This window comes from Entelurus aequoreus, linkage group LG03, assembly GCF_033978785.1.
Source record: "Entelurus aequoreus isolate RoL-2023_Sb linkage group LG03, RoL_Eaeq_v1.1, whole genome shotgun sequence".
Lineage (NCBI taxonomy): Eukaryota > Metazoa > Chordata > Actinopteri > Syngnathiformes > Syngnathidae > Entelurus > Entelurus aequoreus.
In genome coordinates, this window is record NC_084733.1 from 58,404,393 (window position 1) to 58,429,131 (window position 24,739).

The 24,739-nt window shown below is 43.7% G+C and overlaps 1 protein-coding gene across 5 annotated transcripts in view; it reads left to right on the forward strand.

Annotated features, from left to right (window-relative positions):
• The window catches only part of vash1 (vasohibin 1), a 47,512-nt gene that overhangs the window by 17,279 nt on the left and 5,494 nt on the right, over nt 1-24,739 (forward strand). The window contains exons 2-7 of one of the 5 annotated variants that reach the window (XM_062042302.1): nt 2,251-2,339; nt 6,923-6,979; nt 8,459-8,533; nt 8,647-9,028; nt 16,496-16,694; nt 16,798-18,569. In XM_062042302.1, the coding sequence (XP_061898286.1) occupies nt 2,251-2,339; nt 6,923-6,979; nt 8,459-8,533; nt 8,647-9,028; nt 16,496-16,687 (795 nt within the window). In that variant the 3' untranslated portion in view covers nt 16,688-16,694; nt 16,798-18,569. Of the gene's footprint in view, nt 1-2,250; nt 2,340-6,922; nt 6,980-8,458; nt 8,534-8,646; nt 9,029-9,986; nt 12,350-16,495; nt 21,529-21,631; nt 22,045-24,739 lie in introns of those variants that run through there. The other 4 variants (XM_062042300.1, XM_062042304.1, XM_062042303.1 and 1 more) reach the window with 4 other exon arrangements.

Genomic DNA, 24,739 nt, shown 5'->3' on the forward strand with positions numbered 1-24,739 from the left:
CAACACTGGAAAAAGCATTATAAAATACCAGGTTTACAGTATATGGAAACATGGCCATTATAAAAGAGAGTCAATGGGTGACAAAAGGGAACTCCATTGTATGCTCACTTAATGACTTGTGCAAAAAGAACGGACAATGCAATTTTGAGATTGATTCTGATACAATTCCTCTGGCCATATTTCATCCTGCTAACCTTTAAAATGAATATTCTGTTGTATGATATCATCTTCAAAGGCTATAAGAAAGACCCATAAAGGTCCTTTGTCTCCCAATAGTTAAAATTGAAATTGTGAGTCAATTTGGACAATTTTTCTATGCGCACCATTTTCAGAGCTGTCATTGTATATAATCAAATCATTGTTATCATTATTAACAGACTTCTTATTGTAATATGTTGTTTGTAAGAAGATTACACTTGTTTAAAGATGCATCAAATATCTACACGTTTTAAAATAAGTTGTATTAAAAGACAAATGCACTTGATGGAACTGTCTCAGTAGAAATAAGTAAAAATAATAAACAATTAATTAAGTTAAAATCATGGCATGCTCGCTCAGTCCCAAATATATTCTGGCACGTAAGAAAGACAAGTCAATCAATGCAATCGCTTCTCTCAGGAGCTAATTAATGATCGCCAGCGAGTCTCGCCAGCCAGGGCAATGGAGCTAACTTGCCCTGGTCAGCAAGGCTCACTGGGGCATGGGAAGAGCCAATGACAGTGCAGCGTCACTACTTGGAAAAATGGCAGCGTTCATTTATGATGCAGCTAATTATGTAGATATTTAGAAATTAGATTTAATGTTAGTGTCCTTGTTAAAATGTTTGCGTGTATTAAAACACGTGCAAACTTCATAGCACACTCAAAGCTGATCTACTAAGCTTGTGCGCGGAAGATTGCGTCTCTTAAGTGAGCAAAATAAGGAACACAATCAATTTAGCATGTCTGTCCACATAAATATTTGAAATATTTTCTGAACATTGGAGTGCTTGCAAAACTGGGAGGAAGAGAAAATGCAAATATAATTATTTAGCACACGCAGTGTGATTTATCAATACGAACACTGTCAGCCATTCTTTTGCGTCTATATTTAGTACTATGGAAAAGGACATACAAACTGGCAGTTCCGCAGAAATGGCTGTAAGAAAAGACGTGATCACGCTGCAGCTCCCTCCTACGTTTGCTTTTTAACCTATGCGGACTGTCAGAAATAAAATAATATTAGACATATTGTCTATTCAGCAATATCATATTATTAATTTTATAGCTTAAGGAGCTGATTAAAACAAATTCAATTTATGTATTTTGGTTCTGGCGTTTTTTTAAATAACTTAAATGTTTTCATATATACTGTATATATAAATATTAAAAAAAACAACTTCCTTGTGTCTTGAACATTCCAACAGACCTCTGGAAAAGAGTGGGTTCCTTTGTAGATTCACTACAGGACTGCTTCTAAAATGCCCAGGAAAAACTGGTAAATATGTGTGCTGCATGTTTCAAAACATAGGAAAACCTAAAAGTTATCAATCAATCAATCAATCAATCAATCAATCAATGTTTATTTATATATCCCTAAATCACAATGATAACATCAATGTGTTGTAAATGGGTGTCTCATAGTAGATGCCAAAACCTAAGTTGTCAGTTGTAGATTACATGCAGTTTTTGTAGACAAAACTGTCACTAATACTTTCCACACACTGTTCAGCGCGTGGTATCTTAGTAAATCTTATTTTCTTTTATGTTAACTATATTGGGTAAAGCAAGTGTAAAGGTGACTCTATGAGTGTTATTTCATATTTAGAGGGCTTTAAATAATGTTAAAAAAACATAATCCATTTTTTATGCTGTAACTATGAAAATATTTGATTAAAAAGAGTTCATCACTTGCGGAAATTCACTTATCACGGTCAGGTCTGGAACCAATTATTACGATAAACGAGGGAAGACTGTGCATCCATTTTTAGTGGTGCAAAATTTTCTATTAGGCTTCAGACTTGGTCATTAAAGAATATGACATTTATTTGCCATCAAAAAAGTTGTGTAGCTTTTCACAGACAAACATATCTATTTGGTTAAGAACAACTTCACATGGTTTGATGAATGCAGTTTTGTAATAAGAAAGAAAAGACAATACAATACAATATTATTACAGTAATTTTTCCTCAGTAAAGAAAACTACTGAAGGCAACAATTGCAAGGAGTAAAGAATGATTACCACTGTGCATATGCTCTGTCTGTCTCACAGATTCCAATACCAAGTGTGCCTACATACCAGCCTACAACCCTCGTACCACAGCGCCTGGAAGCCATACAGAAATACATCAGGGAACTGCAGTATCCTTTCAGAACAAAATAATACTTAACACAATTTTTTGTTGGTCATTCTTGATCTATATGTCAGTGGTTCTCAAACTTTTTTCACTTAGTATTACCTCAGAAAACATTTGGCTCTCCAATTACCACCATAATGACCAACATAAAAATACAGCAATATGGTAGGCCTAAATATTCATAAAAAATGAGGAAGAAGTTTTATTTAGTAGGTATATTTAATATTAAGGCCACTGTAAAAGTATACAATTGGAACAGTTGAATATTGAATATTTTATGAAGCGATTCTTTGTTGTACTACAGTTTGAGAAACCCTGTTCTATGTGACAAGAAATGTGTCAAACATGCAGGAATTTTTTTTTGAAATGAATAATTGGAACCGAAGCTAAATTAATATTTACATTGGATCCCACTTGTATCGTTTGTAATCCCCTGGATGGCTATTTGACAGAGGTGGGTAGAGTGGCCAAAACATTTACTCAAGTAAGAGTACTGTTACTGTAGAGCAGTGGTTCTCAAACTTTTTTCACCAAGTACCAAGTAATGACCAACAATAAAATAAGCTAGCGGCAGTATTCATAAAAAATTGTTTTATTTAACAATGATATTTAATATTTTTGGCCATGTAACATTACACTCAGTTTGAATATTGGAAAATAAAACAATACTTTAATCAAGTGATCTTTGGCGTACCACTAGATGGAGTCCACATCATGTACCACAGTTTAAGATTCATTGCTTTAGAGCAGACCTGGGCATTGTATGGCCCCCGGGCCACATACTGCCCTTTGGTTGACTCTGACCGGCCCATTCAAGATAATTTGGAATTACAAAATAAACTATTTTATAGTTTTACTTCATTCATGGACTGAAGCTGCATTGCTTTTATTTTGAAGGTGTTGTTTTATTCACGTACAAAATGACACAATACGTAAATCAAGACGTGTGCGTAATTGAATCGTTGTCACAAGCAGGTCACAAGATGTCTTTAGCCCTCAAAATGTCCACTCATGCTAAAAAAAGAAAGGTAGATGCTGAATGCAGGGTTTTTAACAAAAATGGACTGCTAAGTATTTATTTACTGAAGTCGTAGATAAAGCTGTGTGTTTAGTTTGCGGCAAGTAGATCGCCGTGTTTAAGGATTACACTTTGAGTCGGCATTACGAGACAAAACACACGGAAAAATACAAAAACTTGACTACTGCGGAAGCTTTGCTATCTAAGCTACAAAAGCAGCAAGGCTTTTTTACCAAGCTTCACACATCTAGCGATGCAGCAACCAATACGAGCTTTGTGATATCCCACAAAATCGCTAAGAAAAGTAGGCCTTCTGAGGGGAGTTCGTCAAAGAGTGCTTGGTGACCTCTGCAGCACTAATATGCCCTGAAAAAAGAGAAGCATTTAAGCAAGTCCCGTTGTCCAGGCGAACGGTGATGAGAAGAATCAAGAACATAGCTGGGAATCTGGAGCTTCAGCTGCAACGTGAAGTGGCAAGTTTAGAATTTTTCTCCTTGGCTTTAGACGAGAACTGTGATGTCCGGGACACAGCCCAGTTACTTGTATTTGTCCGTGGGATAATGAACTTCAAGATTATGGGTCAATGCGGTCAATGAAAGGGACAACAACAGGGAGCGATGTGTTTACGGAGGGACTGAAATGGAACAGACTGGCTGGTGTGACAATGGATGGTTGTCCAAATCTTACGGGGAAAATGTTGGACCTTTGAAATGTATGCAAGGTAAGGTGACTGAAATTGACGCAGATCAGAAATTGGTATTTTATTCTACACCAACACGTGTTGTGCAAGTCAGCGCTAAAAATTATCCATGTTATTGATGTTGTAACTAAATTAGTGAACTTCGTCAGGGCACAAGCTTTGAATCACAGGCAATTTGTTACACTTTTGGAGGAGCATGAGACCTACCTACATATGTGAACACACATTCTCAGTGATGAAATTGACCAAATCCAGGTATAGATCCTCTCTCACTGATGATCATCTGTCAGCTTTGCTTCGTATCTACACCTCAGACATTCAACCTGACTTTGATGCACTTGTTAAAGCCCAACAGAGACTAGATTTCTCTCACTGAAAAATACCCCAAAAAACACCAAATGAGGTAATTATACTACAAATGTAGGCATGTAAAGGCACCGCCTCGCAGTGAACTGGAACAATTTTTTTAGATGCCTTTTTCTCAAAATCCCAGTTCAGTTAATTATTATAATATATTGTATCTTGCTTAATATTTGGAGTACAAAGACAATATTGTGATATTTTTAGAAAACTTTTACAACCTCTTTCCAACAGCATACGAAAATCAAAATGTCTTTTGGGGTGTATTTGACTGAATATGATCACTAATATGAGTCACAAATATTAAAAAACATTCACATTTTGTTTAACCTTTGTTTTGAGAAATTTGATTGAATAAATGACATTTTTGTAAGGCAACCTCACCTTTTAAGTGCTTAGCCATAACTTATACTCTTACCAGCTTGTCAAAACCATGCAATTTACTGATTTTTATAAAGAAAAACAATTAATCTTATGCAGAATTGAGTTAAGCATTTTGGCCCGGCCCTCCACAATATTTTCTGTTTCTCTTTTGGCCCCATGGAAAATAATAATTGCCCACCCCAGAGTAATATGACTCAAGTAAAAGCAAAAAGTATTTATCAAAAGTATTACTTGAGTAAGTACTTGCACTTCAACTGGTGTATGTGTGTGCGTATGTGCGTGTGTTTGTTTGAGAAAGAGCAAGATAGAGACAGACACTACTACAGCAAAAGATGCACATTTTACTGTAAAATATGCACATTTTACAGTCACTTATGGTGCTATAACAGGGATAATGTTAGCACATGTGCAGCTAAACGTAAAATTCATCAACAACTTACCGTAACATGTTTACTTTATTTAAGTGGAATTCTTGTAGACTTAAATGTAAACATTTTTACTGACACAGATGACAGTGCATGATGTTAAAGTTAATTTTCCTCATCGTGCCACTTTTTAAAGTGTATCGTATGAGTGCGGTCATGTGACTGCCAGGTTCCATTTGATTGGTGAAATGGGGTCAAACGTCGCGAGTGGGACGGCATGGCACAGATGGTAGAATGGCCATGCCAGCAACTTTAAGGGTTCCTGGTTCGATTCCAGCTTCAGCCATCCTAGTCACGTTGTGTCCTTGGGCAAGACACTGTACCCAGCTTGTTCCCAGTGCTGGTGTGTATGAATGTGAATGTTTGTTTTGTGGTAGTCGGGGGTTGCCGTAGACGCAAACTGGCAGCCACGCTTTCGTCAGTCTACCCCAGAGCAGCTGTGTTATAAATGTGGCTTACCACATCAATGTGTGAATGTGGAGGGAATGAATGATGGGTTCTCAGTTTTCTTTGAAGTGCTTGAAGTGTCTAGAAAAGCGCTATGTAAAATCTAATCCATTTATTATTATTATTATTAATGCTTAGGTTGGATTAGTGAAACAAAGGCATGCGCCACTGAAAGAAATCTCTCTAACAAGCCAAATGAATACGTATTTGCAACAAGTAATCAATAGTTAATAAATAAATATAACGATGATATAATTACATTGATTGAAATTAAATTCAATATATCGGAAGTAAACACAGCGTTTCTTCTTCACAAGAATACACAAGTATGATGCATTAAAACTACTTTGACAAGTACAATATATCCAAAAATTTACTCAAGTAAATATAACTAAGTAAATGTACAGCGTTGCACTACCCACCTCTGCAAACTGATATCAGTGGTTGTCGACATAAGCAGAATCAAAATTAGCCATTGCTTGCACATTTAGTAAGAATGAGCAATGATTATAAAGGGGTTTTAACCTAATACAGTTTGTTAACATAGTTTCCTCCATTTGCTTGTAACTCTCTCGAAAAACAGTTTTCAGCTCTAAATCTGATAATACACATAATAAACTAAACAAAATGTGTCATGTCAGACACCTTTTTTTTGTTTTTGTACGAGGTTCTTAAGCCAAAGATGCCTCATTTGAGTAACAGGACTAACAGGAGTACATTTTAGCATACAATTAGCAAACACATGAAATATAGCCGCATGACATTAGCATGTTGACACTAAGCATGTTATATGACTTAAAAAACAACAAGTATTTACAATGAACAAAAAGCATTTCAAATGATTTAGGTCACTGTGGTATGCTGGGGGTGGGGGGACTCTAGCTTATTCCAGTTGCATTCGGCCAGAGAGCAGGGTCACTCTATTAAATATTATATTCTGCAGTGTTACTTTTTGAACTGTGTGTAATGTTACAATGGCCAAATATATTAAATATACTTTACTAAAACCTTTCCCTTGTTTTTAATTAATACTTATGTCTACTACGCTACTGTATTTTGTTGTTAGTCATTATGGTAGCACTTGGAGAGCCAAGTGTTGACGTGGTAGTTGGTGAGAAAAGTTTGCAAACCACTTATTTAACAGGACTGTGTTGACATTTTAACCCTCCTCTCTCGTCATTCTCGAAATATACTGGAAATATAAAGTGTGTGCAGGATTCTCTGATTCATGTTGCATTAACTAAAACTTACAGGTACAATCACACTGGGACACAGTTTTTTGAAATCAAGAAGAGCCGTCCTCTTACAGCGTAAGCAAATATGATTTATTATATTGTAAATGCAGTTATACAATATACTATATGTTCTCACTAAATATTGTCAAAGGGTTGTATTTTTAAAAGGACCAGAGGAAAAAAATCACTGTTCTCAAGAATGTATTTTGAATTCATAAGATCAAGTATGATTGACAAGTAGCACCCCAATTACAATTGTAATACATTATATGTGGGTATAGCAAACTATATGTCAGTGTACACAAACCTTTAATAAAATACACTTTAATCAAAATACCTATTGTGCTTATCATCTTGCTACAGACAAGTTCAGTATGTTAATTTTACTTCTAAAAACTTGGCCAATTTTGATGCCATCAATGTATAATTCCACGTCGTCTTTATTATAGGTTTTTCGTAGTAAAAATCATAACGTTCTTTTTTTGTAATGGTGACAATTTATTCATTATAAACCATTCAAAAAACATTAAACAGTTAATTTTCTTCTCTCGTTAAGCAATTATGATTAGGATGAGATATTAAAAGACAGCTATCATCTGCAAACATAAGAGACAGTACATTTTTTAAATCATTGATATAGATTAGAAATAAAATAGGTCACAGAAAATAATAACATTGTCAATGCCATATTCATTTGTGTTATCATATGCAGCATCTGACTTTCACTGTACATGTACGACTTGACTTATTTGTCTATTGATCTTGATGACCAGCGCATGCAGAGCAGATCAACACAAAATGGCTTCACTAGAGAAAAATTTAAGTTTTAGAATGGTTCAGCTGGAGCCCAGACATGAACCCAATTGTAAAGCTGTGGGATGACCTGAAGGCCTTCCCGATCTGACAGATTTAGAGCACTTCCTCATGGAAAACATCGCTATGACGTGTTTGATGGTCTAAGCAAAATATGCTTCTAGTTCAAGGAAACCAGGTTATCCCAGCATTTCACTTTTTCCACATTTTGTTATGTTACAGTCTTATTCCAAATTAAATAAATATTTTTTTTGTCCTAAAAATTCTACAGACAATAATATCCCAATTGGCAATGTGAAAAGTTTATTTTATTTTATTTACAACTTGATTAAAAATAAGAGAAAGATGGGAGAGATTAATGCAGCAAAGTACAATGACATCCTGGAACTTGAGAGGTGCTGCAAAAAGGAATGGGTGAAACTGCTCAAAGATAGGTGTGTCAAGTTTGTGGCATTATATTAAAAAGGACTTGAGGCTGTAATTGATGCCAAAGGTGCATCAACAAAGTTTTGAGCAAAAGCTGTGAAAGTATTCACATTGACGTTTTCGTATTGTCATTATGGGGTGTTGTGTGTAGAAATTTGAGAACAAAAATTTGTTTTTTATTTTGGAATAAGGCTGTAACGTGGAAAAAGTAAAGTGCTGTGAATATTTTCCGGACGCACTCTAACTTCCTATTGTATGTTTAATAGCGCCATGTTCTTGTTAAAGGCTCAACTTTTGTCTCATTTTCCTGCACAGGCTGATGGACATCGCCAAGGAGATGACACGTGAAGCCCTGCCAATCAAATGCCTGGAGGCGGTGATCCTGGGGATGTATCTTTGCATGTTGTCTTACTTTCAGCTCAGGATCTCATCCAATTCAGCACAACAACATGTGTCATGTTTTTTGTTTGTTGCGCACAGTTCCTTAACCAACATTGCCAAAGTTACCTGACCAACTGCCTGCCATCTGTGGAGCGCTTTCCCCTCAGCTTTAAGTCTCAGTTCTCAGGGAACCACTTCTACCACATTGTGCTGGGAGTCCACAGCGGGGGACGTTATGGCGCACTGGGCATGAGCCGCAGGGAGGACCTCATGTTCAAGCCCCTGGAGCACCGGACACTCGTGGACTTGGTGCAGGACTTTGAAGGAGCCTACAGGGGCTACTGGCACACCGTTCGTAAGGTTAAGATTGGCCAATATATATCACATGACCCTCACAGTGTGGAGCAGATTGAATGGAAGCATTCGGTTCTGGATGTGGACAGACTCAGCAAGGAGGAGCTGCGGAAAGAGCTGGAGAGACACACTCGAGACATGCGACTTAAGGTAGGTTACGATCTGAAAGTACTTTTGTTTTCTTCTACTTTCTGACTTGATCATTACAGGTGTCAACTTCCTTTATACTACAGTATATACAGCATTTAGTACAGTGTATGTCCTCAAATGTCACTACAAGACAGTAGCATTCAGCATGTTCTTATAGCCGTGCAGCAAGTGCAAACTACATTCTTAATGTACATCAACAGTAAGGAAACATTTTCTGCCTGTAATTCAATTAATTTATTGATATGAGACACTTACAGAGTAAAAATAATCACTTTGGAATCAGAGTTCTATCCTTTTGAGTCTTATAGACATTGTAATCCTAGAAGTTTTTCCAACAATCTTTGCAGATTTGAACAATGCACCCAAAAATCATCAATCTCATTTCAGTAGTTTTACCAATCTTTGGCTACTTTGGTTCACGTTTTAATCTTTTTTGGATTAAATTCTTAGAACTGGATTAAAAGTGAAATATCTTAAGCAACTACTGTAAACCACTTGGCCTTTATTTCAACTTAAGTGGACCACCATGACCTAGATCATTAGTCATTATTATATCTGGTTGCTTTTTTAATGTTTTTTTCTGTGTCAAATTTAAATAAATATAATCTACTTAAATACATCTTTAAAAAAAATAAATCTTATTTAATATGGAAAACATATGCAGGGTCTAAAGTCTGTACATATATTTCACATACTTATTACTTTTATAAAATACATTTCACAATTACATAAAATATACTAAATATGTAATAAAAATAACAATTAAATAATGATAACAAAAATGTATAACATAAATAAAATGTATTCAAATTAATAAATTGAAAACAACATATTTCAATGTATTATTCACATCATACATAAAAAAATACGACTTACTTTTTTGAAATTGATTAATACTATATATGCATTTTTTGCCTACATGTCCTGACTTTTGGGAAACTCTGTTTATGTTATTCAGTATCTTCACGGCAGGTGCTACTGATAGAGCTGACAGTTCCTTGGGAGGATCGCGTAGGGGAGGCAAATGAGCGTAAGCGGTCAAAGTACCAGGAGCTAGTCGAGCAATGCCGAAGAGGAGGCTGGAAGGCACGCTGTGAGCCCATTGAAGTGGGGTGTAGAGGCTTTGCTGGCCACTCACTGTGCAAGGTGTTCACACTACTTGGCATCACAGGTGCTGGGAAAAGGAAGGCCATCAAGGCCACCATGGAGGCAGCAGAGAGAGCCTCTAGATGGCTTTGGATCAGGAGGAACGAACTGTGGGCCAATGCTACTGGGACACAAGCTGGGGTCTGATCAACCCTGGCTGGGTCACCTGAGGGAGGGTGTATGATGTTGAAAGACCCAAAATCCCCGGTGATCTCAGGCATATCACTGATGATGTGTCCCAGTGTATCTGAGGATGTATTTTACATTCATTTCGGACTGGCATAGCCAGTGACACTCAAGAACAGGTTGGGAGGCAACCAGGAGTAGACTGGTGACGGTTGGAGAGACAATTGACAGCTCGGAAAGACGGTGACCGGGGCAGTAAGGGGTAGCATCCCAACCTGCATTTTCCGTGAGGGAGAAACCCAACTAAGCTGCAGAACGACCTACTGAGAATCACCCCCAGGGGAACCCGAGAGGTGGGGAGGATGAGTTCCCCAACAGGACGGACCCAACGTTGACGGCTTTAGCAAACGGCTTAACGACGATGACACCCTTAAGATGCATCTGTGGCAAGAGCCTCAAGAACGAGCGTGGCCTAAAAATCCATCAGGGTCGAATGAAATGCTTGGTGCAGGTGAGTGACACAGAGCACAGGACCGAGTCCTGGTGAGACGACGTAGGACCCCGGCCGGGAGACACCCCACAGAGCCCAGAACCTCCATGTGATAAACCCTCCATCTCCCAGCAAAGTAATTAAGCAGCCTTGTTTTAAGTGGCCTTCTGCAAGCCAACACAAAGTGTGGCACCAATTCGACGAGCACAGAGCCAGAATCATCGAATCAATAGCCAAAGGAGATGTCGACAGACGGCTTCAGACCATGGCCACCATCATTGTTTCTTATGGAGCAGAGAGGTTCGGTGTGGAAGAGGACAAGCCCATCAGTTCCAACTACACCATGAACCGAAGGGCAGAAAAGATCCATCAACTGCGGCAGGAGCTCCGGTCCCTGGCAAGGCAGTACAAGGCAGCATCTGAGGAGGAGAAGGCGTTCCGGAAGCAGGAAGAAACTGACGACCCTGCATAGAGCTGAATGGCACAGGAGGCGCAGGAGAGAGAAAGCCAGGAAGCGAACTGCATTCATAGCTGATCCATTTGGATTTCTCAAACAGCTGTGCAGAAGCGCAGTGGGCGTCTAGTTTGCTCCAAAGAAGAAGTCAACAACTTCTTGAAAAACAACCTGAGCGACCCTGAAACAGAGAAAGAGCTAGGGCCCCTCAGTGCCTTATTGGACATACCATCTCCCAGTGTCAATTTCATCACCAGCGAGCCCACCTGGAAGGAAATCCAGGAGGTTGTTAGTTCAGCCAGAGCCAGTTCAGCTCCAAGACCCAGTGGAGTACCCTACATGGTGTACAAGCGATGCCCGGAACTCCTTAGAATCCTTTGGAGGATCCTGCGTGTGATTTGGCACAGAGGAACTGTTGCAGACCAGTGGAGGCAGGCTGAGGGTGTTTGGTACCTAAAGAAAAGAATTCCACCAAGCTGGAGCAGTTCAGGACCATCTCGCTCCTTAGCGTTGAGGGAAAGATCTTCTTCAGCATCCTTTCCAGAAGGTTGACAGACTTCCTCCTCAAGAATGCCTACATTGACACCTCGGTCCAGAAAGGTGGAATCCCAGGTGTGTCAGGATCAATGTTCCCTCTAATTTTTCATGTGTGAGCAAACGCAAAAACTCCCTGAGCATTTAGTGGAACCCATGTGAGCAACATCAGACGTGCACACTGTGGCTACACCAGCAGCATACCTGTCCCAAACCTGACTAAATAACAAGTTAAATCTCCATCCATCCATCCATTTTCTACCGCTTGTTCCTTTTGGGGTCGCGGGAGATGCATGAGCCTATCTCAGCTGCATTCGGGCGGGGTACACCCTGGACAAGTCCCCACTTCATCGCAGGGCCAACACAGATAGACAGACAACATTCTCTTATTATTATATTCAAATGACAGCAGTCATTTCCATGAGATTATTTTCTAATATAAGTGTTTAGGCCCACTTACAATGACAATAACAAAAAATATTGTTTTTCATGAACTGTGTACTTGTATTGTTTGTCTGGGTGGAGGTCCTGCTTTGGAAATAATGTGTACCCCTTTCAGACATTGCATTTAGTTCCCATTAAAACATTCACATGTTGCACAATGAGATGTAAGCAGGGGATCATATGTACATTCCTGCAACTTCCTGTTTGTAAAAAATATATTTTTATTAGTATTTATTTAATATACTAACAGCATTTCATGATTAATATTTATAAATTAAGATGCCTAATAAATGACACTAGAATAAGCACACATTTGATTGGTAAATCATAGTGTAACGACCTGGAATTACACTTTATGTGTGGTGTTGGAGTTGTCCGAATTTTTGTGTGGCTGTAAACGCATCACTGGCTAAGTGCCATATGTGCATGTGTTGGCGCAAGTGAGAAAGAGCGAGCGGCTGCTGTTGATATAACAAAGTTGCTTTTGGTCTGGATTGTACTGCAGAAAATGACCAGTTTTGCTAGAAATCATTTTTTTACTAATGTTCTTCGTGGATGGCACAGCCATCCCATCTATCACCAAGAAACCGGTCAAGAGCCTGGGCAAGGTCTTCGACTGTAGTCTCAGGGATACTGCAGCCATCCAAACGACCATCAAGGAACTGGAGACGTGGTTATCGGCTGTAGACAAGTCTGGCTTACCTGTGTATTTACCTGCATGGCGTCTTAACCCGTGTACTCTGGCCTCTGTTGTTGTATGAGGTTCTTCTGTTAACAGTGGAGGCTCTGGAGAGGAAGATCAGCAGCTACCATCGCTGATGGATGGGCTTAGCTGCACAGGCTGCTTCCCACGCAGCCTGTGCAGCACAGCACTGTATGGGAAGACAAACAAGCTCCAGCTCCCTTTCAGTAGCCTGGATGAGGAGTTCAGGGTCTCTCGCACTCGAGAGGCTTTGCTCTATCGTGACTCCAAATACTCTAAAGTGGCATCAGCGGGCATCGTGGTGCGAACTGGCAGGAAGTGGAGGGCTCAGAAAAGCCTGAAGGTAGCTGAGTTTTGGCTGAGACATAGGGCTCTGGTGAGCACGGTGGCAATAGGCCGTGCTGGGCTGGGTGCCTTCCCTCAACCTCGCTATGAGAAGGCACGTACGTGGTAAGGACAAACGCCAGTTAGTCCTGAAGAGGTTGAGGAGGAACGAACCAGCAGGATGGTGGGTATGCAGCAGCAGGGAGCATGGACAAGGTGGGAGGGTGCACTGGAGAGGAGGTTGACCTGGTCTGAGATCAGGCTGGCTGAACTACAGCGCATTAAGTTCATGGTTCAAGCTGCCTACAACGTCCTACCCAGCCCAGCCACTCTCCATCTCTGGGGCATGAATGACTCTCCAGCCTGTGTGCTGTGCTCCAGGAAAGGCTCGCTGGAGCACATCCTAAGCAGCTGCTCTAGAGCTCTGGGGTAGGGCCGCTACCGCTGGCGGCACGACCAAGTGCTGAAGACCGTTGCTGAAGCCACAGCTAAAGCCGTGGCCAAAAACAACAACAGCAAGCAACAACCTGGCAAGAGGAGAATTGCCTTTGTCAGGGCTGGAGAGCAGCCACAGTCACAGCCCAAACCAGCAGCCGGGCTCCTCACCTTAGCATTGGACCGGGATCTTCGAGTGGACTTGGGCAAGCAGCTGAAGTTTCCAGACTACGTCACAACAACTTCGTTGAGGCCAGACATCTTGCTTACGTCAGTATCTTCACGGCAGGTGCTACTGATAGAGCTGACAGTTCCTTGGGAGGGTCGCATAGAGGAGGCAAATGAGCGGAAGTGGTCAAAGTACCAGGAGCTAGTCGAGCAATGCCGAAGAGGAGGCTGGAAGGCACGCTGTGAGCCCATTGAAGTGGGGTGTAGAGGCTTTGCTGGCCGCTCACTGTGCAAGGTGTTCACACTACTTGGCATCACAGGTGCTGGAAAAGGAAGGCCATCAAGGCCACCATGGAGGCATCAGAGAGAGCCTCTAGATCAGGGGTCTCAAACACGCGGCCCGCGGGCCAATTGCGGCCCACGAGACGTTATTTTGGGGCCCCCACCTTAATATGAAAGTTCAATGTTAGTGCGGCCCGCAAGTTTGAAATGAATGGTGCTTGACAGCGTTGTGTGCGGAGCTGAAGAAATCTACCAATCACGGTGTGGTATAAGGCTCTCGACAACATCGAGGGTGTGCCATCACGGCACTGCCTTTAGTGTCCTCTAGAAACTGTCACCACATCAACTTTTCCTCCATACTAACAGCGTGCCGGCCCAGACACATGTTGAATGAGGCTTCTGCAGACACATGTAAGTTATTGCAAGACATACTTGAGGAACAGCCATACATGTCACACTGAGGGTGGTCATATTTTATTTTATTTATTTTTTAACACTGTTACAAATATGCGCCACACTGTGAACCCACACCAAACAAGAATGACAAACACGTTTCGGGAGAACATCCGCACCTAAACACAACATAAACACAACAGAACAAATACCCAGAATCCTTTGCAGCCCTAACTCTTCCGGGCTACAAAAACACCCCCGCTACCCCCAACCCCGCCTCCTCCCAACCCCGCCCACCTCAACCCCCCCACACACACTTCAACTCCCCCGCCCCCCCATCTCCCGAATTCGGAGGTCTCAAGGTTGGCAAGTATGCATTGACGTCACTTGCGTGATGCAAGCAGAGAAACATTTTGCCGCTTTTCCACGACACCCGCACACGCTCTTCCTTCCTCCCTCCCTCCCTGCCTCCCTCACTCGCTCGCCCGCCTGCTCGCTCCCGCCCCCGGCGCCACTGTAAACAGTCCGGTAGCTTCCAAAGCACTCCGCCGAAGGAGCGAGCGACAATACAAAAGTGTGGTGCACTGGACCCCAGCGCTGATACTCCGACAGAGAGTCGCTGGGCGAATCAGACGTGTAACACGTTAGTGGTGATGTTAGCCCGTTCGGGGCTAATTGTGCTACCGTAACTGTAAACTCCACGGCGAGCCGCCCCCCCTCCCGTTGGCTCCAGACAGAGACGATTTTTGATGCAATATTTCTTTGTTGAGCGTGTCTTATTTCATTTCATTTAATTTCATTTTTATTTATCTCCTTCATTGATGTACATCTTTGATCGATAGACAATTATACCTCAATTATTCAATTATACATTTACACACCAATGCCTGAGAAGGAGCAGGATGAAGAAAAATCTTATATTTTTCTGCCCCCTTCAACATAATACGTAGTCTTACTTAATGATATCATATAAACCAACAATTACATCCAAGTTCAAATCCCAGCCGAGTCATACCAAAGACTATAAAAATGGGACCCATAACCTCCCTGCTTGGCACTCAGCAACATAGGGTTGGAGTTGGGGGTTAAATCACCAAAATGATTCCCGGGCGCGGCGCCGCTGCTGCCCACTGCTCCCCAAGGGGATGGGACAAATGCAGAGGACAAATTTCACCACATCTAGTGTGTGTGTGACAATCATTGGTACTTTAAAAAAAAAAAATATATATATATATATAACGAAAACAAACAAAAAAACACACAAAAAAACACAAGAAGTGCAAAACTTCATGATGTACAAACCGAACAAAAAAAACAATGATACAAAACAAATACAAAACCAGGCAAAAAATAAGTAAAATAATAAATATAAAGCAAAATGTAAACACTTATGGCTGTCCATATGATCTTATTGTTCTGTCTTTATATATTTTTTCAATTGGAATATATTTTTACAATCTTTTATCTCATTGTAAAGAGAATTCCATAGTTTAACCCCCACCACTGATATGCACATTTGTTTTAAAATTGTCCTTGAATACTGATGTTGGAAATGACCTTTTGTTCTATGCTCTTCATTCTCAGAAGTGATGACAAACATTTTTTGTAAATTTGCTGGTAATGTTTTACTTTTAGCCTTAAACATGACACATAATGTCTGTAACTTTACTAGCTCCTGTAATTTCAATAAACCCGAATTAATAAATAATATGTTAGTGTGTTCTAAGTAATCTACTTTATGGATAATCCTTATAGCTCTTTTCTGTAGTTGATACAGAGAAAGTTGCGGTGCACAAGGAATACAATTTGAAACGTCATTATACAACTAGACATGCTGAGGAGTATGCAAAATACCAGGGAGATGAGAGAGTGAACCGGGTTGCAAATTTTAAAACCAGTCTACTGAGGCAACAAGATTTCGTCAAGAAAGTGTCATGACGCGGAGTCGAACCCACGTTTCCTCTGCAGCTGGAGCTGCGGGCACTTCTGTTAACCCCTCTGCTGGCAGCACACTCAGACACACCTCTGCTCGCGCTGAGCACAACACGCCCACACAGCAACAAGCCTGCAAGCAATCAGTCATCAGAGCACCTGGACCTGACGAGGGGGAGCGGCATAAAGACCAGCGGACCCAAGGAACCTTTGCCAGAACGTCGCTAACCTTCCAGTAAGCATCACGTCTGGCATTCCTTTCCCAGTGATTTCCTCGTCCTTGTTTTGCTTTCTCTCCGTGTTTTCCCCCTGGTTCATGCCCTTTTGTATTTCCACAGTGACTCTCCTGACCTCCGTGATCGTGCCTTGTCACTCGACACCCATCCGGATTTCTAACAGCCCTCCTCGATCCACGACCTCCCTGCTCGGACCTAGACCACGCTGCCCTGCTCTTGCCCACGACCACTTGCCTGTCCACGAACTGCCTCTTCGCCTTTCCCCTTGGATAACGACGAAACATACAACCAACATTTACAGACAACAACCCTTGGTAACATTTACATTATTAATTTTACACATAGTCAACACTCACTCACTTTGAGTAGCATACACACGCCACGTATTCATCAAAGGTTTCAAATAAACCTTGTAAACCTCAGTCCTGCCCTGGTTGTCGCCTCCTTCCCTTCTCTGATACACAACAGTACGTTCTGGCCAACATGTCGGAAACAGGCGACAGCAGCAAGCCCCAGGCCCAGATAGCCATATCTTACGACCTAGCTATCCTTAGCTCCGTCGTTAGCGAACACCAGGTTCGGTTTACTGCCCTTGAGGATCATCTTGAGAGAGCTTTTACCAGACTTTATTCCAAGCTGGACAACATGTGCTCCGGGGCCAGTTCTGGACCGGTGGTACCTCCACGTGCTTCTCCAGTTCCTGGACCCGAATACAGCATTCTGGAACGAGAGCCCAGGATTGCCAGCCCTAAACCCTTTGAAGGGGACTTTGAACTTTGTAGAGGGTTTTTGGTACAATGTGACCTCATTTTTCGGCACCAGCCCTCCCGTTATTCCTCAGACGGCGCCAAGATTGCATTTATTTTCTCCTTACTTTCCGGCCCGGCTCTCAAGTGGGCTACTGGTGCAGTCGACAGGACCATTGGGCTCAACGCCGACTATTCTGCGTTCCGTGCAGAATTTCGGGCTGTCTTTGATCACCCCAAGGATGGGGGGGACGCGGCTGGACGTCTACACTCCATTTCGCAGGGTTCACGTTCCGTGGCAGCCTATACCCTGGAATTCCGGACCCTGGCGGCGGACAGCGGTTGGGGGGACCGGGCGCTCCAAAGCGCATTCCGCCGCGGCCTCTCTGAAGAGATTAAGGACGGTCTACTGAGAGACAGACCTACTTCCTGCAAGGACCTCATCGAACTAGCCCTCCAATTTGACCTAAGACTTTGTGAGCGAGCAGCAGAACGAAACCAGAGAACTACCTCAATGGCAGTCCTGGTGAGCCATACTTTATTTCCCCGTAATGAGGAAAACCCCGACATACTGCTACCCGCTATTCTGGCCTGGGACCAGAGGAGCATTCAAGTACAGGCATTTGTGGACTCTGGAGCTGATGAAAGTCTTTTGGACTACAAGTTCGCCCAGCAGATGGGCATTCCCCTGATCTCTCTGGACAAGACGCTGCCAGCACAGGCCCTGGATGGACGGCCATTGGGCCCCATCAATTACCGCACTGAGCCCCTTTCCATGACCATTTCTGGAAATCACAGAGAGACCATTAGTTTATGGGTGCTGGAAGCTCCGGTAGCCCCGCTGGTACTTGGAAGATCTTGGCTTCGTCACCACAACCCTCATATCTCTTGGTCTTCCGGCAAAATTCTGGCATGGAGCACACCCTGCATGGCCAACTGTCTTGGATCAGCATCTCATCCGGTCTACCATTCCACTACCACGACTCCCCAAGTAGATCTATCTCTGGTTCCAGCTTGCTACCATGACTTAGCCGAGGTCTTCAGCAAGGTACGTGCCCTGGGACTACCCCCTCATAGACCTTATGATTGTGCCATCGATTTACTCCCTAACGCTACTTTACCGTCTAGTCGCCTATACAATTGATCTCTGCCAGAGAAAGAAGCTATGAGGAACTATATCACCGAGGGCCTTGCCTCAGGCATCATTACACCATCCAAGTCTCCACTGGCGGCGGGATTCTTTTTCGTTGCCAAGAAGGACGGATCCCTTCGTCCCTGCATTGACTACCGTCACCTTAACAACATCACAATTAAGAATAAGTACCCTCTTCCACTACTCAACTCATCTTTTGAACCTTTGGCACCTGCTACCATATTTACCAAACTGGATCTTCGTAACGCCTATCACCTGGTCCGGATCAAAGAGGGGGACGAGTGGAAGACGGCTTTCAACACTCATATGGGGCATTATGAGTATCGGGTGATGCCTTTTGGACTCACCAACGCACCTGCAGTTTTTCAAACTCTTGTCAATGACATTCTTCGGGACATGCTGGACCAATTCGTGGTAGTATACCTCGATGATATTCTAATTTTCTCCCGTAACCTCTCTGATCACCAGAAACATGTTCGACTTGTCCTGCAACGTCTTTTGGAAAACTGTCTATTTGTTAAGGCTGAAAAGTGCTGCTTCCACTCCTCTTCGGTGGAGTTCCTCGGATTCGTGGTTGAAAAGGGTCACATAAGGCCAGACCCGAAGAAGGTGGAGGCCGTGGTGAAGTGGCCGCAACCCACTAATAGGACGGAACTTCGGAGGTTCCTCGGCTTCGCTGGCTTCTACCGCCGATTCATTCAAGACTTCAGTAGAGTTGCGGCACCACTCCATTCACTCACGTCTACAAACGTTCCTTTTGTGTGGACTCTTTTGGCGAGGAAGGCCTTCGAGGAGTTAAAGGAGCGTTTTGTTTCTGCCCCCATTCTAGTCCATCCCAACTTAGATACTGCTTTTTTGGTGGAGGTTGATGCCTCAGACTCAGGGATTGGGGCTATTCTCTCTCAACGGTCAAAGAATGACAATTTGGTTCACCCTGTTGCTTTTTTCTCCAGGCGCCTGACCACGGCCGAACAGAATTATGATGCTCGGAATAGAGAATTACTGGCGGTCCATGAGGCCCTGGTGGAATGGAGACACTGGTTGGAAGGAGCTAGACACCAGTTTCAGATCCTTACCGACCACAGCAACCTCCTACACATCCGAGCTGCCAAGAGGATCAACAATCGCCAGGCAAGGTGGCAGCAATTTTTCTCTCGCTTCAATTACGTGCTTTCTTTCAGACCTGGGTCCAAGAACACTAAGGCTGACGCACTGTCTCGGCTATTTCTGAAAGAACCTACCGGTCCGGCAGTGGCAGAACCCATCCTTCCTCCCACTTGCATCATACGGATGGTAACTTGGAAAGTGGAGGACCTGGTTAAGTCTGCACTGCATTCCAATCCAGGACCGGGAGGTGGACCTCCCAACAGACTGTTCGTCCATCGGGAGCTACGACCCAGGGTCCTGGATTGGGGGCACTCAAGCCTGTTCTCATGCCATCCTGGCTTTCAACGAACCCTATCACTGCTGCGAAGACGTTTTTGGTGGCCATCCATGGCCAAGGACACTCGGGAGTTTATCACTGCTTGTTCAACTTGTGCCCGCAGTAAGACGTCACACAGGCCTCCTGCTGGTCTTCTTCGCCCTCTCTCCATTCCTGCCCGTCCTTGGTCGCACATTGCCCTAGATTTTGTCACGGGATTTCCAGCTTCCAGAGGTAACACCACGATCCTTACAATTGTTGATCGTTTCTCCAAAGCAGCCCATTTCATTCCGCTGCGCAAGTTACCTACTGCTTCAGAGACTTCTGACCTCCTCACACTTCACGTCGTCAAGCAGCATGGTATTCCGGTGGATATTGTTTCTGACCGAGGCCCTCAGTTTACGTCGCAAGTATGGAGAGCTTTCTGCAAGGGAATCGGGGCCTCGGTCAGCCTCACATCGGGATATCATCCCCAAAGCAACGGGCAGGCCGAGAGAGCGAATCAAAGCTTGGAGACCATGCTCCGATGTGTCGCCAGTCGTCAACCCACATCCTGGAGCAAGTTTCTGCCATGGGTGGAGTTTTCCTATAACTCCTTGAAGAGCTCCGCTACCGGTATGTCTCCATTTGAGTGCTCATTAGGTTATCAACCCCCTTTGTTTCCCCAACAAGAACTGGAGATCGCTGTACCGTCTACTAGAGCTGACGGTGTCAGAGGGTGTGGAGAGCCGCTCGTGCAGCTTTGGAAAGAGCATCCGAGAAAATGTGTCGCAACGCCAACCGTCATCGCATTCCAGCTCCGTCCTATAAACCAGGACAACAAGTTATGCTTCTCACTAAGGACCTCAGCCTCCAGGTACCTTCTAAGAAATTGGCTCCACGTTATGTTGGTCCGTTCTCCATCATGTCTATCATAAATCCTGTATCAGTTAAATTGGCTCTCCCACCCTCGGTCAAGCGGCATCCAGTGGTCCATGTTTCCCAGATTAAACCGGTAGCGGAGAGCGCTCTGTCCCCTCCTGTCCCTGCCCCCCCACCCTCTAGGTTCTTACCCAATGGAGATCAGGTTTGGTCGGTTAAGGAGATCCTCAGGGTCCGTCGACAAGGTAGGGGGCTCGTTTATTTGGTCGACTGGGAGGGATATGGACCTGAAGACAGATCTTGGGTGCCAGCCTCCTACCTTGCCGATCCCTCACTTCTAGAGGATTTCTACCGTGCCAATCCTGATGCTCCCCGGCGCTCGTCGGAGGCCTCGCATAAGGGGGGGGGGGTACTGTCATGACGCGGAGTCGAACCCACGTTTCCTCTGCAGCTGGAGCTGCGGGCACTTCTGTTAACCCCTCTGCTGGCAGCACACTCAGACACACCTCTGCTCGCGCTGAGCACAACACGCCCACACAGCAACAAGCCTGCAAGCAATCAGTCATCAGAGCACCTGGACCTGACGAGGGGGAGCGGCATAAAGACCAGCGGACCCAAGGAACCTTTGCCAGAACGTCGCTAACCTTCCAGTAAGCATCACGTCTGGCATTCCTTTCCCAGTGATTTCCTCGTCCTTGTTTTGCTTTCTCTCCGTGTTTTCCCCCTGGTTCATGCCCTTTTGTATTTCCACAGTGACTCTCCTGACCTCCGTGATCGTGCCTTGTCACTCGACACCCATCCGGATTTCTAACTGCCCTCCTCGATCCACGACCTCCCTGCTCGGACCTAGACCACGCTGCCCTGCTCTTGCCCACGACCACTTGCCTGTCCACGAACTGCCTCTTCGCCTTTCCCCTTGGATAACGACGAAAGATACAACCAACATTTACAGACAACAACCCTTGGTAACATTTACATTATTAATTTTACACATAGTCAACACTCACTCACTTTGAGTAGCATACACACGCCACGTATTCATCAAAGGTTTCAAATAAACCTTGTAAACCTCAGTCCTGCCCTGGTTGTCGCCTCCTTCCCTTCTCTGATACACAACAGAAAGCAAGCGAAAAGAGCGATGCAGCAGTTAAAGCTATAGCTACATGGTGAGTGAGATGGTTGCTAGGGCGGGAAATCCATTCAAAGAAGGTGAATTCATTAAAAAGTGCATGTTAGATTTTTTTTAAGAAATCTTTTCTTGCGGCCCAGCCTCACCCAGTTTCTGCATCCAGTGGCCCCCAGGTAAATAGAGGTTGGGTTGCTATCAGCTTACTTCAGTCATCAACAATTATATCATCTGAGAAATGGACATTGTAACAGTGTAGGTCTCACTTGGTAGGATATGTGCAGCGAGCGGTGACCATAGTGAGCTCAGAAAGCCCAAGAACAAGTATTTACATTTGATTATGTACAATCCGGGGAGGTGGGATGTGGTGGGGGGAGGGGGTTAGGCTAGGGTTGTAGTTGCCTGGAGGTGTTCTTTTAGTGAGGTTTTGAAGGAGGATAGAGATGCACTTTCTTTTACACCTGTTGGGAGTGCATTCCATATTGATGTGGCATAGAAGGAGAATGAATTAAGACGTTTGTTAGATCGGAATCTGGGTTTGACGTGGTTTGTGAAGCTCCCCCTGGTGTTGTGGTTATGGTGGTCATTTACATTCTGGAAGTAGTTTGACATGTACTTCGGTGTCAGGGAGGTGTAGCGAATTTTATAGACAAGGCTCAGTGCAAGTTGTTTTACTCTGTCCTCCACCCTGAGCCCGCTCCATACTTGCCACAACCTTGAGACCTCCGAATTCGGGAGATGGGGGGCGTGGTTGCGGGGGTGGGGTTGAGGTGCAGGCAGCACACCCCTTCACCTTTGACCTTTTCTGGATGAAATTAAATTCTTTTTTCCAATCATTTTGGAACTTGCAAGCGTATTTCTTCTTCTTACTCGTCGTTGCCATGTCTCTTCCTCGTTCTTCTGCTTCGTCTCCTTCTTGTTGTGTGTGCAGTTGTGCACTGAGCTCCAAAAGCCGTAGACGTTATTGTAGCGTCCCGGAAGAGTTAGTGCTGCAAGGGATTCTGGGTATTTGTTCTGTTGTGTTTATGTTGTGTTACGGTGCGATGTTCTCCCGAAATGTGTTTGTCATTCTTGTTTGGTGTGGGTTCACAGTGTGGCGCATATTAGTAACAGTATTAAAGTTGTTTATACGGCCACCGTCAGTGTGACATGTATGGCTGTTGACCAAGTATGCCTTGCGTTATCATTAAACCAGTTAAAAGATCATACAACGTGTCAGCATTTCTTGACATCTTCGAGTAAAGACCATTGTTAAACCCGTTCAACGCTACATTATTATGTGACTGGGCCGGTACGCTGTTTATATGGAGGAAAAGCGGACGCCTGAACAGCATGCAGCTGTTAAGGGGTGAAGGTTTCAGGTGAGAGAGGACGTTAAAGGCAGTGTCTTTAAGGCACGCCCCCAATATTGTTGTCCGGGTGGAAATCGGGAGAAATTCGAGAGATTGGTTGCCCCGGGAGATTTTCGGGAGGGGCACTGAAATTCGGGAGTCTCCTGGGAAAATCGGGAGGGTTGGCAAGTATGGCCCGCCCACTTTGGAGAAGCGGGTAAGAGTGAGGTGTGATCTGGGGTGGAGGTCTAGAAGTAACCTGACTAGCTTGTTCTGGGATGTTTGGAGTCTTGATTTGAGGGTTTTGGAGGTGCTGGGGTACCAGGAGGTGCATGCGTAGTCGAAAAAGGGTTCAATGAGAGTTCCCGCTAGAATCTTCATGGTGCTTTTGTTGACCAGAGAGGAGATTCTGTAGATAATAGATCTTGTTCGTTGGTTGACCTTTTTGATTACCTTGGTTGCCATTTTATCACAGGTGATAATAATGTCACCCACTTTAATAGTGAAGTCACCATACTTGCCAACCCTCCCGGTTTTACCAGGAGACTCCCGGTATTCAGCGCCTCTCCCGATAACCTCCCGGCAGAAATTTTCTCCCGACAAACTCCCGGTATTCAGCCGGAGCTGGAGGCCACGCCTCACGTCCGCTTTCCCACAATATAAACAGCTTGCCTGCCCAATGACGTCATAACATCTACGGCTTTTAGGGAGTAGAGTGCACAAATGCGCACACAACAAGGAGACAAAGCAGAAGAACGAGGAAGTTACAGACATGGCGACGCCGTCGACGAGCAAGATGAAGAAATACGCTTGCAAGTTCCAAAACGAATGGAAACAAGAATTTCAGTTCATCCAGGACAGTTCGAAGGGGAAGTGTACATTTTGTAGAACAGACTTCTCCATTGAACACGGTGGCCGAAATGATATACTCATTCATGAACGGAGAGCGAAGCACATGGCGGCGGCAGCGCAGCACCGTTCACAGCCCAGTATTATGGGCCACCTCGCAAAATGTATTATATACATAATAAAATAAATATATATATATATAAAGCTAGAATTCACTGAAAGTCAAGTATTTTATACATTATATATATATATATATATATATATATATGAAATACTTGAGTTGGTGAATTCTAGCTGTAAATATACTCCCCTCTTAACCACGCCCTTAACCACGCCCCCGCCCCGACCACGCCCACCGACCCACCCCCGACCACGCCCCCCACCCCCACCTCCCGGTATCGGAGGTCTCAAGGTTGGCAAGTATGGAAGTCACTGACTTTCTTAAGGTTGATTTGGGACCCAAATAGGATGGATTCCGTTTTACCTAAGTGTATGGATAGCCCTATTGTCAGCGAGCCAGGTGCAAATTCTACAGAGTTCGGCACTGAAGATTTT